Source organism: Trachurus japonicus, chromosome 5 (assembly GCF_045865225.1).
Source record: "Trachurus japonicus isolate A0001 chromosome 5, Traja_1.0".
In the NCBI taxonomy this organism is placed as follows: domain Eukaryota; kingdom Metazoa; phylum Chordata; class Actinopteri; order Carangiformes; family Carangidae; genus Trachurus; species Trachurus japonicus.
Window position 1 is genome coordinate 27,864,545 of NC_140911.1, and position 14,793 is coordinate 27,879,337.

Sequence of the window (14,793 nt, forward strand, 5' to 3'; positions counted from 1 at the left end):
GCAACACAGCGCTCCTCTGGTACGGCTCGGTTAGCTGTCCGTGTGGAAACACTCCGAGTCCGACTACAACACTGACTGTCTAACGAGATAGACGACAAAGATCCTAATGCGTTTTATGTTAATGATGTGTGTAAACTGTGTTTCCTTGTTGTTTATTGACTTTTTATATAAGAACTAAATATTAGCTTTTCCATATGATAAATGTGATATTTTTATAAATGTGATTATATTTATAAAAAAGAGGACATTTATCACATTTATTAACCATTATATTATATTATATTATATACTATAACAGTTACAACAACCCTATTGTTGTTGTAATTGTATGGTAACACCTGGGGCATTACCACTGCCCTTATCAAATATCAATGAGGCTCAGTGTTCAGTGCCCAGGTTCACCTCATACTGTGGCCCTTAGCTGCATGTCACCGCCCGCCCCCGATCAATCAGCTCATTCAGATAGATTACACTTCTATCCCCTGACCTTTTATTTAATTGTTAATTATTTAATTTATCCTGGCTGCTTGATGTTTTTACTCTGCCATGAGTCGCACTTCACTGTCACTGTTTTGTTGTTTTTATAACAATGACAATTTAAGTCTGTCTGTCTGTCTGTCTGTCTATCTATCTATCTATCTATGAGCCATGTAATGTCCTGAGTGTAACTGTGTTAACTTAGCACTATAAACTTTATCAAAACATGTGATTCAGTTGACAGTTGTACATAGGTTAAACTGCTCATAGTCTAAACTGCACACGGATTTTTTCCCCCTGATCTTTCACCTTTATGCAACAAATAAAAGACAGAGAACAACATATCAGCTCCAACTTTTGGACATGTCCAGACCTTCCTAATCTTTTGGTGTCTACTGTTTCAGTGGTTTTCTAAGCTTTATAAGGTCTATTTAACCCCCGGTGCTGAAACAGCATTGTTTGGACGCTATGGCAACAGACAGGCTTGACCAAAACATCTGAGCTGTTGAGTCCATGACACAGTAACAAGAGATGTTGAGGTTGTGGAAATCTGACTTACCGCCCCAATCTGCGACAATCTTGTGAGTGTCATCACTATCATATACAGTATATTTAATCTATTTCTCATTTAAATTGTCGTCTTTTCTGTAACCACTGCATTCATGGACATGGTGTGTGTTTTGTTTGTCTGTGTTAATCCTGTAAAACTGCCATGAATAAAAAAGTTCAAAACATTCTGTCAACACAATTCACTCTCTTGGCTACTGATCACTGTTAAAATAGAGCTTTATTAGTTTCATTACAACACAGTCGTAGCAGTTTTGCAGACAATGTTAATCATGGAAAGGAGATGTCCATCTCTCTCTCTCTCTCTCTTTCTCTCTCTCTCACTCACTCTCACACGCTGAAAACAGACACACACACAGGTAATGAATGAGTACATGGACGAGAACTAAAATCTGATATCACTTAAGGATTGCATCTACCCTCTCAAGATGGAGAAGCCATGCCGGGGTCAGAAGAGAGAAGTAAGAGTGTAAAATGGGAGAACAACATCAATCACCACATGATGGGGAAGAAACAAAGACAAAACATGTTGCTGTTGAAGAATAAGACTATGAGGAGGTTAAAGAAATGCCCTGTGTTCCCTCTCCCTAGTCTGGATTCTCAGTAGAAAACTGGAAAATCAACAACACTGACTAATGCGTCATCTTCGATAATAACTGCAAAACACTTTTCCCTCACTTCAGTCACGCCTCGGTATTTTTACAGCAAGGTGTTAAAAGCCTTATTGCAGCACGGTTAGGTTAAATGTGAACGCAGCATAAAGAACAAAAACCCTTCAGTCCAACAGTTTGACATTAATTTGTAAACGGTCAAAGTCTTCTGTCGCTTGAGGAGCTTCACACATAAGTACAGAGTGATCATACTGAAGTTTCTGAAAAGCGGTCAGCGAAGGTACCGGACTGAGAACACCTGCGGACGAGCCACAGCTACGGAGCAGCAGCCAGAAGCTTATAGCGATGCTACAACGCGGGTCGGAGTGTACACCTGTTCAACTGGTTTTTATATGATGAAAAAGCAGGTGAATGAAAGAGTAAGTTTCAGGAGCACTGTGCTCTCCAAAGGAAAAACACTGCTCTCAGTAACACACAGTAGTTTGGTCCCACTGTCAGGGGGAAGCACATAAAGGGTCAAAGTGTTCTTCTGCAGCAGCTTCTCGCTTCAAATCGGACTTTTCATCACAAATCTTTGAATTAGTTCGAAAATAAATTTGGTTAGAGTTACTTTGGTTAGAATAAGGAATAGTTGTGGCTGATGTGTCTAATTTCAAGATACTTTTTTTTGAGTACATTTAGTTCATGTTTGATATTTATGATAATTATTGCTAAGAATTCACTGTAACAAAAGCTCCACAGCTTGGCCTAGATTTTTATCTCCATCATGTCCTCACAGTTGGTGTTGTTGTTGTTTTCTTTTTTGGCATGTTTTCCCTTCTTGGCACTCAACACCAAAGACAACCTCCCACTCAAAAGAAGGAGAAAAGCTGTGGAAAACAACAATCTTCTTGAAATCATCATCATCACATGATGCTGCAGCTCTGGGCTAATGGGGTCGGAGAAAACACCGGCAAAAGTGGAGTTGGCTTTCTGGGGACAGGCCAGGACAGGATACAGGACGTCCCGTCGGGTCTTTCTTTCTTCCGTCAAGCTTTATTGTACCTCCCTGCAGTAGACGGGAGCAGACTACAGTGTGTGAGCATGGTGATGATATGGTCAGTCCTGGTTCTCACAGACGTGTGGAAACTCCTTGTAGATCTGTTGTACGATTAGCTTATCCATCTGCTTGGCTGTGGCACTCCCCTCATCCTCGCCCGGATCTTCCTCCTCCCTGAGAATCCTCTGCAGCGCCCCCTGCAGGTCCGGCAGGCGGTGCTTGTGCTCCAGGTAGTCCGTGGAGCGCATGATGGAGTGCATGAGGGAGAGGTACTCCATCCGCAGCTTTGACAGCGAGGGAGAGAGAGAGAGAGAGAGAGGAGGTTATAATCAGTTGTTTGACACGAGTTTTTATCGCCAAAATCTCCAGTGTGTCAGCATCTCACCTTGTCTCCAGGGGAAAGGTCAGATATCTGTCGTACGGCGATGTCGATCATCACCATCATGTCAGTGCTGTAGAAGATGTCGGCGGTCTCTGTGCTGGCAAACACATCCTGCAGAAACTTGAGAACCGAGTGCGGTGCAGGCGGGGTGTGTTTGAACATGCACACGGGGTCGTCTGGAGAGCAGAGGATAAAAGGTGATGACCATGTGAAGAGTAAAAGTCAGGGTGGTCTGATGCATGAACATGAGAGCTGGGACAAACGGTGGTCTCTTACCGCCTCTGTTCAGAAGCAGCAGCACTTTCTCTGACAGGATCTTGACGTTTTTCTTCCTCAGCTCCTGCATGATCACATTGTTGCTAGGTGCTGGTGATACAGACGACACACACATACACACATGGAGCATGAATAATAAAAACAGTAAAACAATAAAAAAAATCTCCTTCAGGTATCTTTTATAGCAGTAGGTTCATTACCTTTAATTGTCGGTGCAAGATGTTTTTGATCGGCAGGGCAGAGACGCGAGCTGCTCAGCTAAAGCAATGGAGGTGAACAGTATTTCCACGTTTCCCTCATCAAACTCATCAAATACACAATCCAACAACTCCAAAACACTCTTGTGACCTGCACATTCACCACGCTATGAAATAATAACGTATATTTATGTAACATTATGAGACATCAAGCAAATACTCTGAACTACTTGATAATAATAATACATTTAATTTGTAAAGTGCTTTTCATAAAATAATCTCAAAGTGCTACAGAAACAAAATAACAAAACACTGAGAGCAATAAAGCAATTCAAATCAACACCAAAAAATACAAAAAGAACATTAATAAAAACAGCTAAAAATCTGCAAAGTATATTAAAGAAAGAAAGAAAACTAACTAAAGACAGAGACAAAAAGTGGGACAACAAAAGAACAATAATGAATCAAAGAGGGATGTATGGCCTAGTAACAACAGGTGCATTCACTTGTAGGGAAACCAACTACTATATTGTCTAAGAAGTTTTGAAATATTATGTACCGTATATAAGACCTATAAGACCAGGCAATCCTCAAACCATCATAGGGATGAACATCCGTTATTATCTCATAGCGTGGTGAATGTGCAGGTCACAACTTGTCCACCAGAGCGTTTTGGAGTTGTTGGATTGTGTATTTGATGAGTTTGATGAGGGAAAGGCGAAAATACTGCGCGCCGTGCAGAGCTCACTTCTCTGCCCCACCGATCTAAAAAAAAAGCTTGCACCGACAATTAAAGGTAATGAACCTACTGCTAAGCCTATAGGGATTATGGAAATAGGTGAATTTGCCAAAATGTTGAACTATCCCTTTAACATGAACAGTTAGAGTTGTGCTTTCCAGCAGACAGAACAGCTTCTGGAGGACGTTGTCACCTGTGTGGTGCAGGTTGAAGGCCAGCAGCAGGTTGAGGAAGGTGTCAGGCAGCTGCTCTGTGGGGTCGTTGGGAAGCCCCTCCTCCACCACTCCCAGCAGGAACTGGACAAAGTCGGCATTCAAGTGTTCTGAAAGCAAGAAGGGAAAGGCCCGTCTTAGCTATTGCACAGTGTCCCTTCAATGCATCCCTTCTGATTTATGTGCATATAAAACAGGACAGAACACGCCATGTACCACAGACGATGTGTGATAATGCATCCACTATGTAACATCAGAAAGCCTCTACATACCATAGTGATGATATGGCACCTGTTCACCCATTGAAAAGATCATAGTCAGAACCAGAGCGGTGTAACACATCTTCTGATGCTCTGAGGGCAGAAACACAAAGAACAACACAAAGAAACATTTAAAAAAAACGCTGTGGTCACATTGGCCCTCATTTATCAAACTTGCGTACACCAGAAAAATGGGTGTACACCAAATTCACCGCAAGGATCGGCATTTATCAATCTGAGCGTGAGCGTACGGTACGCACAAATCTCACGCCAGCTCTGACCAGGTGTACGCACATTTGGAACCAGCGTAGAACATGCAGGAAGGAGTGCTGCTGTGTCAGAACGATTATTAAACCATAGTCTAATAACGCAGCGATGTGGACCACATGTTGTTGTTGTTTATATTGATAAAAAGATAAAAAGTAGCCAAAAAAAGAGCCACAACCAAGTCCGTGTTGAAAATTTAACTCGACTTTTATTTTGAGCAACTGAGATGAATTAAAAACCACGACGTGACAGATGCTCGTTAATCAGACAACCAGTCAACAGAAACAGTCAATGACAGACAGACAGACCTGTTATTGTTAGATCACACACACAAACTTCCAACATCTCCTGCACCAGAGCATGACATATGTGTTTATGTATGTGTGCGTATGTATATGTATGTGTACAACTTATTATTGTCATTATTATTTTGATTAACAGTATATAAATAGAGGGGGTAGGACCAGAAAAGTTTTTAACTTCTTCTTACCCCTTTTGAACATGGCAGGCAATTTTCTTTTAGAGATGATGATTGCCAATATGCACTTATCTGATTTTTTTTATTTTTGTTACGAAATGACCGGACGGCTCCTCAGTCTCTCTTTCTGCCGGACACCGGAGCCCGGGGGGGGGGGGAGCTCCGCTACCTGTCCAGGTGCAGCTGATCTCCGCGGCGGAGTGTTTTTTTCGTTTCGTTTTTTTTGTGTCACCGGGACCTGTCAGCGGGAGATCGGGCCGGTGTTTCACATCCCTCCATCAGCCGAACCATGCCAGCGGTGCTGATGGTCATAAAGTCGCGTTCGCAGCAGTAATATGCCTATTTGATAAGGTATAATAGGGCCGTGATTCTCCTCAGTCACTTGTGTTTAGTAAACTGCAGGAGCATTTCATGAGATCGCTGGGTTTCCTGACGTGGTCGGTGACACGTGCGTCTGCAGCCTCCATCCACCGGGATGATGCTTATCAATCACAAAAACTATGAATCTATCAATGTCCAGATATTTAATGTTGCCGCCCTCTCCCTGTTCAGTGCGGTAATGTCAGTAAAGTCTCTTCTTGGCCGTCTTCCGTGTCTCCATGTCGTAAAAGGGGCAGGGCGACGCCTCTAAAGCAGGAATATATCGGGGCGTGACATTTAAATTACGCTCGTTTTCAGCCGCCGGATTTATCACCACCACGCCGGTTCTACGCCGAAATCAGCAGCGTACACACTTTTAGTAAATCACACGTGACACTTACCGTACACTGATATTTACACCAGAATCTACACCAGATCCTGCGCAAGTTTGATAAATGAGGGCCAATGTGAGGAGGCAGTGTGAAGGTTAAGGGGTGTGTGTGTGTGTGTGTGTGTGTGTGTGTGTGTGTGTGTGTGTGTGTGTGTGTGTGTGTGTGTGTGTGTGTGTGTGTGTGTGCGTGTGTGTGTGTGTGTCTTCACCTTGTGTGTCTGCCTGTAGGTCTCTGGCCAGCTCCATGGGCAGGATGGCGTTGAGGAGCGTGGAGATGAGGGCGGCGTCAAGGCTGCACATCGCCCCGAACACTTTGAGCAGCAGCAGCCGCAAAGACACCCGATGCTCCTGTGAGGTCACATGACACCAACAGTGTACAGTACTGAACATGGCAGTAACAGTAATTACACATTCACACCAGTGAACTAATAGTACATGGAAACAGAAAATAGAATTAACATCAAAGAGACTTGAAGACAACATAACATTTTTCTACTAAATCCTTTATCATCATCAGTATTATTATTATTATCATTATTATGTCTTACCATCTGATAATATGAAACCAGAGAGAGCACATTCTCATAGTGGTTGGCCTTACACATCCTCTTACAGACCTCTGGATCTGCATCAGTCTGTGGAGAAGAAAAGCTCTTAGTCGTAACGATGTAATAACATTTTTTATCTATGCAACTTCATGATCTGTACTAGACTGACTGGACTAGAGTGTTAGTGGGCTCATAAACAACTCATCTGAACATCCTAACCCTGATCTGAGGTCTGGTTGGGATGAGTATCTGGCAGCATGGAGGGTTTACAGACGCGGCCTTTCACCACACTGTTGGATTTACAGTGGCCTGAGCCGCTCTGATCCCATCAAACATGTCTGGTATTTACGACGTGACATCTGGACGCTCCTGTGGCCACATCATCATCCCAGCAGAAAACTTTTTACAATAATGAGGATAAGGCAGCTAAATCAACTCAGGAACTCATGTACAGCCTGTGACATATACTGTAAGTTGAGTTAGGGCCATTTGTGGGCTCTTTTTTCAGTGCAATTAAAGGGATAATTCAACATTTTAGCAAATTGGCCCATTGCCATAATCCCTATAGTCTTAGAGGTAGGTTTGTTACCTTTAAAGCAGAAGTAAGCAGAATGTTTGTGTTAATATAAGTCTTAAATAGTTATATCTTCCGACAGCAATCACTTATATAGAGTGTTTGGTCTGAAACACGGGTCTGTCAGTCACTCTGCTCTGCTGTAAGCCGAGGAGAAAACGTTCCTTGTATCCTACAACCTTTATCCAATGAGGAGAGAGAACGGCATAAAGGGGCAGTCCTCTCTGTGTGTGCAGACAAGGGATGCACGTGAATGTGGTGACGTAGGGACGAGGGCAGGGGCTGTGTAGTGTATTATTATTTATTATTATTGTTCTTGGTGGACTGCCGAACAGAATTGCCCTCTGGGATTAATAAAGTTGATCAAATCAAATCAAATCAAATTATCCACCTGAACTTTTTGAACTTTTTGCTTTAACATCATGCATTATGTTCTTCTGTTTTTCTTGGAACTGAAGGAAAGTGTTTAGTAACAGTAATAGATGAGACATGAGTGACCCTTGTGAGATGCACCCTAAGAGAATGTGTTTTTGTTGTTCACAGAGCCTTAAGCTGACGTTAAGCCTCATCCGAAGGATGAACCCAAGGTCATAAAATGATATATAGGCTAGATCCTGTCTTGTGTTCATGGCCGAGTGCTTTCAAAAGCGCAAGTAGTTCTGAGTATTTGCCTCATGTGTTGTAATGTACGTTATTATTTCATAGCGTGGTGAATGTGCAGGTCACAACTTGTCCACCAGAGTGTTTTGAGATGTTGGATTGTGTATTTAGTTTGATGAAGGAAACGTGGAAATACCGTGCAGAGCTCATGACTCTGCCCCGCCGATCTAAAAACAACATGCACCGACAAAATGAACCTACTGCTAAACCTATAGGGATTATGGAAATAGGTGAATTTGCCAAAACATTTTAAATATCTCTTTAAACTTGCTAAAATTAATAAATAACTGAATCCATTTAATTATCCATAATGACACACGTTAGGAAAGTCCTACATAAATGAACCTCTAGGCCCGTCATATTAACATGTGACAGTTAGTCAGCGTGTCACACACTTCCTTCCTCCCCCCTCCCTGCTCAGGCAGCAGTCTCTGTGTCCTACCAGTATCTTCAGCAGCTCCTCCAGGTAGCAGGCGATCAAAGCGTGGTCTTCGTGAAGCGCCCAGCTACGCTGCTGCGAATCGTCACGGTGACGGGCCAGGTCGCCGAAGATCACCTCCAGTCGCTGTTCATCGTGACACACCTGGCCCTGCGGTAGCGCTGCACTCAGATCCTACAGACACAGGAAACAATGACATGTTAATGTTCCTTTTTATTATGGAATAAAGCTAAATCAGAAGCCCAGAATTGACAGTAGCATCTTGAACAACTGCAAAACTTCCATAAACGCTGCAGGTATCCACATTGTCATCTCATCACTTTCTTAAGAGGCTGAAATGGGATCATAGTCTGAGAGCAAGTCTTAATGAATGATAACAAATAATAAATAATATAAACGTATTGATTGGAGCAGCCCAGGTTTTATTAGTCAGTGTTAATCATGCCGCATGCTTCTCTGTTCAACACTGTGTAGTGTCTGTACACACAGCTGTCGTCCTACAATAAGAAGCTGGAGTGCTTCGTTGATATTTTTGCGGAACCAAAGCTGGTTTCGTGTCTAAAAGCATCATGGTGTTTCAAGCTTGGATGGAGACAAAAGCTGCAGATGATAAAACACCTTGAACCAAGAGGAAGAAATGTAAATATCTGCCAGGAAGCAGTCAGCAGCTCTCTCCCGCTTGGCGCGACGCTGTGCATTTAAAAACAGGAATGGTACTATGCTGTGTGTTTCAGAGTGTCAGCTAAATGCAGACTGAGCTGTAATCTGAAGCCACACTGGTATTCTCCGAGCTGCTCCGTCCACATGATGTAATCAAAACAAATCTGACCTTGCTCTCCACCAGCGAGACCAGAACTTGCTCCAAGTGGGAGGAGGCCTGAGGCAGAGCGGTCTGCAGGTGGCCCACCACCACGCCCACCGCCACCCGCGACAGCTCGTAGCTCAGACCCGTGTTCTTCCGCACCAGCTCGATCAGTTCGGCCCCGATGGTCATCGGAACCGGCTCGGGCGTGGTGGGGCTGGCAGGGGGGCTTTCGGCGACGGACGGGGGGGCGACGGGCCATTCGCTTTCCGGCTGCTTCTCCTCGGCGGGCTGCACGGGGGGGAGCGGCTTGGGAGGCTGCGGCGCCGGGCTTTTCTTCACGGGAGGCGGCTGAGGAGAGGGAGAGGAGGCGGGAGGGGGCTGGTCCGGAGGGGGCGCGGCGGCGGCGGGCTTCACGCGGGACGGCACGGGAGGAGGGGGGGTGCTGGACACACTGGGGAAGCTGACTTCAGAGGAGGCCAGAGAGTGGGAGGAGCCAGAGCCCAGAGAGGTGGTGCTGATGGAGAGGGAGGGAGCAGGGGACGGAGGGAGAGAGGAGACCCTGGAGGGGACCTCCGGCTCTGCTGATGGGGGGGAGAGAGAGAGAGAGAGAGAGAGCTCCAGTTACAGGGGAGAGAGTGACCTGACTAAGAATAGAGTGTGTGTGTAAAGCACGGAGCAGCAGCAGGTAGCATCAACTAAAAGCAGCAGCAGCAGCAACACGCTGCTGTGATGCCTCCTGTCTGTGTGTGTGTGTGTGTCAAGGTTATTATGGTTTTTAAACTTACATTAGTTTCTATTTTTATTTAGTTTTTCAGTTTGCTTTTTTTAAAGAAGAAGTAAGCGGAATGTTTGTGTTAATATAAGTCTTAAATAGTTATATCTTCCGACGGCAATCACTTTCATAGAGGGTAAATATTCAGTTAAACCAGCACTAAGTAACTTTTCAACCTTCATATAATATTTTCATAACTTTTGTGATGATACATCGACTTACAACAAGTTGAATGACACCTCTGTCATGGCCTGAGGGGGTCTGTATCTCTTTCTCTGGCACTAAGCAGCTTTGAGGAGCATGGTAGGAACCCTTCTCTCACTTAAGTTTCACTTTCACTTTTGCGAGTCACAACAAGGAGGGAACAGGCAAAATGGCACTTTAGCAATGGATTATGTTTGTGTTTTCACTTTGAAATGATCCACTGGAAACAGAAACTTAGTTTTGATGTCTTCTGTTAATTTTAATGCAGGATATTTACAGGGCTTCACGCTAGTGTTCATGGGAAATGGAGTCTTCCTTCAGGCAAAACACTACCGCTTTGGTCCACAGGCGCCGCCAAACTCAACCAAAACTGAAAGTTCTTTAGTACTGCTTTAACATAACTTTGCTTTGAGAGGTACTGAGGTAATGATTTGACTGGCCAGGTTCAATGCAAAAAGATACTACCAGAGGACATTCCCACATGAGTGTATTTGGGTTAAAAAAGGTGTAGCTTGGGGTTATAGCCTATATTGTCTGCTTGGAATTTGTATTCACAGTTTGAGTTTGAGCTATAAAACAAGCTCTGGACTATTCTTCCTCTGTTTAAAGCAGAAGTAAGCAGAATGTTTGTGTTAATATAAGTCTTAAATAGTTCTATCTTCCGACAGCAATCACTTCTATAGAGTGTTTGGTCTGAAACACGGGTCTGTCAGTCACTCTGCTCTGCTGTAAGCCCAGGAGAAAACTTTCCTTGTATCCTACAACCTTTATCCAATGAGGAGAGAGAACGGCATAAAGGGGCAGTCCTCTGCAGCCAAGGGATGCGCGTGAATGTGGTGATGTAGGGACGAGGGCCAATAGATCCATGACGAGGGCGGGTACTGCTAACTCCATCGGCTGACAGGAAGTTAGCCAAAAACCACCATCGCTTACTTCTGCTTTAAAAGGTACTTTATTAGTCACATATACAGCTAGTACAGTGAAATTCTTTCTCTGCATTTAACCCATCCCTGAGGAGCAGTGGGCAGCCACGGTGCAGCACCCGGGGACCAACTCCAGATTATGAGCCAGTGCCTTTGGTCAGGGGCACTGACTGGAGGATTAACCTAGCCGACATGTTTTTAGTGGTGGGGGAAAACGGAGCACCCGGAGGAAACCCACGCAGACACGGGGAGAACATGCAAACTCCACACAGAAAGGCCCTGGGCGGCCCGGGATTCGAACCCAGGACCTTCTTGCTGTGAGACAACGCTACAAAGTCGTAAGTTGTGACTTGAAGCTGTAATTTACGATTTCAAAAGCCTGCCTGGAACGCAGCATTGTCGTGTTTTTCCGACCTGTTTTACCGGTGAAAGTCACTATAACGGCCACTCGTAACTTCCGACCGGTGAACTCGTACCAGATCAAACTGGTACGACTTCACGGTCGGAAAAATACGAGTTTCCTTGAACGCACCATAACAGTCCTCGTCCCTACGTCGCCACATTCACGGCGTCCCTTGGCTGCACACACAGCCCTGCATGCCGTTCTCTCTCCTCATTGGATAAAAACTGTAGGATACGATAAATGTTTTCTCCTGGGCTCAGAGCAGAGCAGAGGGACTGAGAGACCCGTGTTTCGGTCCAAACACTCTATAGAAGTGATTGCTGTCGGAAGATATAACTATTTAAGACTTAGATTAACACAAATATATCACTTACTTCTGCTTTAACACAAATATATCGCTTACTTCTGCTTTAATCATTTTTTCACTGCTAGTTTTAGTTTTAGTTTTAGTGAACTATAATAACCCTGGTGTAGTGTCAGTGCTGCTGCTCACTAACCTGTGCGCCGGCTGTTCCTCTGCTTCTCGGGGGGAGGGGGGGTGGTTGGAGCTGCACGCCGAGGCTGAGGAGGCACCTGCAGGAGGGGACACAGGGGAGGGAGTGACCAACCAGAGCAGAGGGGCCGCGGCCCCCCCACGGCCCCCAAGGGCTTCAGACTCAATCACCACTTGACTTGTAATGATGGGACTCTTATGGAATCGCACTAAAGAACAATAGCAACTTAGACCAGGCCTGCATTAGTATATGGCTGCAGCTGATGATTATTGATTGATGATGGATTATTTTATTATCAATTCATCTAAATCTAATTCTGTTAATCGTTTCATTTATAAAAAAGTTCTTCACAATAACCAATCACTGATAAATTGACAGCTCTATATTACAACTTATGAAAGTCAAATCCTATTGGTTTTTAAATTATTTTATGAAGGTGATGACATGAATTATGAGCAGGCAGATCTCAGCAGTGTGTTGTGTTGCCTCATAAGATTGTGTTTACCACAAAACTAGTTGAGACACAGAGTAGCTGAGGCACCGAGGAACAGACGAACCAGAGATACACATGGAACAACAGGAAAACGCTCAGACAGAAATGATGATTTTTGTAAAACCACAGGATTAAAATTGCAGCGAGGATGATCTTTATTATGTTTTTAAACAGATTACTCCGGCCATGAATGCATTAATTACAAATATGAAAAGAACCAGATGTAGGACAGTGTGATGTCACGTCGTGTGTATTGTACGAGTGTGTTACCTGGTAGAAGCCGTGCTCTGCTTGCATATTGTCCATGCTTCCTGATAAGGGCACACTTCCCTGGCGTCCATAGTCTCGGTTAAGGCCGTTGGGTGGAGGAGGAGTTTGACTGAGAGAGATTTCACTGCTGGAGGATGGGAGGCCTTGTTTAGGACCAGAGGAAGGAGTTCGCCGTGCGAGGGTCTCCTTTCTGTGATGGATCAACTTCCTGTGACAGAGGAGAACAAAATGACGTGACGGTGGATAGAAGGACAGTACAGCTTCAGATTTAACATTTATTACGTGCAGTCTTGACTCACTGCAGAACATCTCGCTGCTCCAGGTTGTATTTGCCTCCATTCTTTAAGGCCACATTGTGGATGCCTTCGATCGCTCTGTCAATAGACTGCAACACCTCATCCTGCTCCGGAGCCTTCACAGTTGGAAGACAAAATGTGGTGAGGGGGAAAGAAACAAATGAAATATTCATTAACATGGCAGCATGCATAGCAGAATTCTTACATTTTAAACATAACAGAAGAAAAGAAAAAGTGCCTTTGGGGCATGTGTGACTCCAGGCTGAGACAAACTAGGGCAGTTATCTAACAAAACAGCCTTTTAAGCTCAGAGAGGCCTCCCATTCAGGCTCATTAAACCTCAGTCCACAGCCAATGTCATTAACAGTCGACAGCATTCCTGTCCTGCCAGCGTGTGAGACTATGATTTTTCCAAATACATGCTCTGACTCGTTGAGTCAGTGTGAGTCAGGATCCTTGGGAAAAGGGAGAGCTGAGGGTGTGACTGACTGACTGACTGACTGACTGACTGACTGAACCAAAAGGCTGCTGGGGAAGTAGCTACTTATTTAACAATATAAGAGTGATCCTGGAGAAATAAAATGCAGAGTCACAGGGGGAGATGATCTTCTGATTCTCATCTGAGCACAAACAATGGCTGTGTGTTGTGTTGTGTTGTGTTGCGCTGTCCTTCCTGTCTTGATGTCTCATTCCTGTCCTGCACTCAGTGTCTCTGTCTCTTCCCATCCTGACTCTGACTCTGACTCTGACTCTGACTTTGTCGCAGTCAGCAGCTGCAGTGCAGAAGGCCACGACTCTACATGAATGCAGCAGTCAGTCAGTCAGTCAGTCAGTCAGTCAGTCAGTCCCTCCAATAATTCATGTGTTCCTCAGCTTCTACACGGCCTGCGCTGCCTGCAGCACCCGGCTCGATCCCGTCAACCCCCCCTCCTCCTCCCTCCTCCGACCGACCGACCGACACTCAGTAGGCTACGTTTCTCCACAGAGCGACACAAGGCGCCGGGCGGACACAGCGGTGTTTACCTGGATCTTCTCGATGTAGGAGGCGGGGATGTAGCCGGTCTCCCCGGAGCTGCAGCGCGACCCCAGCCACCAGTGTTTGTTGCTCCGCTCCAGGATCAGGAAGCTCTCTCCGGCCGCGAAGTGCAGCGAGTTGGGCTCCGCGGATCGGAAGGCGTACAGCGACCGGTACATGCTCCGATTAGTAGAATCAACACGTCGGACGAACCGAGACGAGCCGAGCCGAGCCGAGCCGAGCCGAGCCTCACCGGCAGCAGCAGGAGGAGACACGGGGGAAGTCCGCGTGCGACGATCCGCTCTGTCTGTCGGAGGCGGTTTAAAGAGACTGTGAAGGCATGGCCCCCCCCGGTGGACCGACCGCTGCTGTCTATTTACAATGTAGCCTGATCATCTGACCCGTGACTGGTTCCAGTCACCGCCACAGGGGGGCGCAGTCACACCCCGAACCTGAACACGCCCTCCCAGGCATTTTAATCAAACGCAGAGTGAAGCGCAACCACAGGCTGTATAAAAAACCAGCATCCTCAAACTCATCATACTCATGCAAAAGGTCTTTTTACATCACTTTCAAGTCTCTGAGACAAAAATGAAGTGTTATGTTAAAATGAAACATCCTCAACAAAGGCAAGGCAGTTT

The 14,793-nt window shown here is 45.2% G+C and overlaps 1 protein-coding gene across 2 annotated transcripts; it reads right to left on the reverse strand.

Moving 5' to 3' along the window:
• Positions 1-1,245: 1,245 nt before the first annotated feature.
• On the reverse strand, positions 1,246-14,568 carry nckipsd (NCK interacting protein with SH3 domain). 2 transcript variants are annotated; one of them, XM_085777150.1, is made up of 13 exons: positions 14,161-14,568; positions 13,141-13,253; positions 12,842-13,049; positions 12,082-12,157; positions 9,307-9,860; positions 8,481-8,651; positions 6,805-6,891; positions 6,466-6,604; positions 4,773-4,853; positions 4,482-4,610; positions 3,353-3,442; positions 3,080-3,252; positions 1,246-2,978 (listed from the first exon to the last, which is right to left on the reverse strand). In XM_085777150.1, exons 1-13 carry the CDS (start codon positions 14,329-14,331, stop codon positions 2,754-2,756), a joined length of 2,217 nt encoding a protein of 738 aa, XP_085633276.1. In that variant the 5' UTR covers positions 14,332-14,568; the 3' UTR covers positions 1,246-2,753. The 2 variants fall into 2 exon arrangements, with proteins under 2 accessions (XP_085633276.1, XP_085633275.1); XM_085777149.1 differs by having other exon boundaries at positions 9,307-9,863; positions 14,161-14,544.
• Between the last annotated feature and the right edge of the window lie 225 nt (positions 14,569-14,793).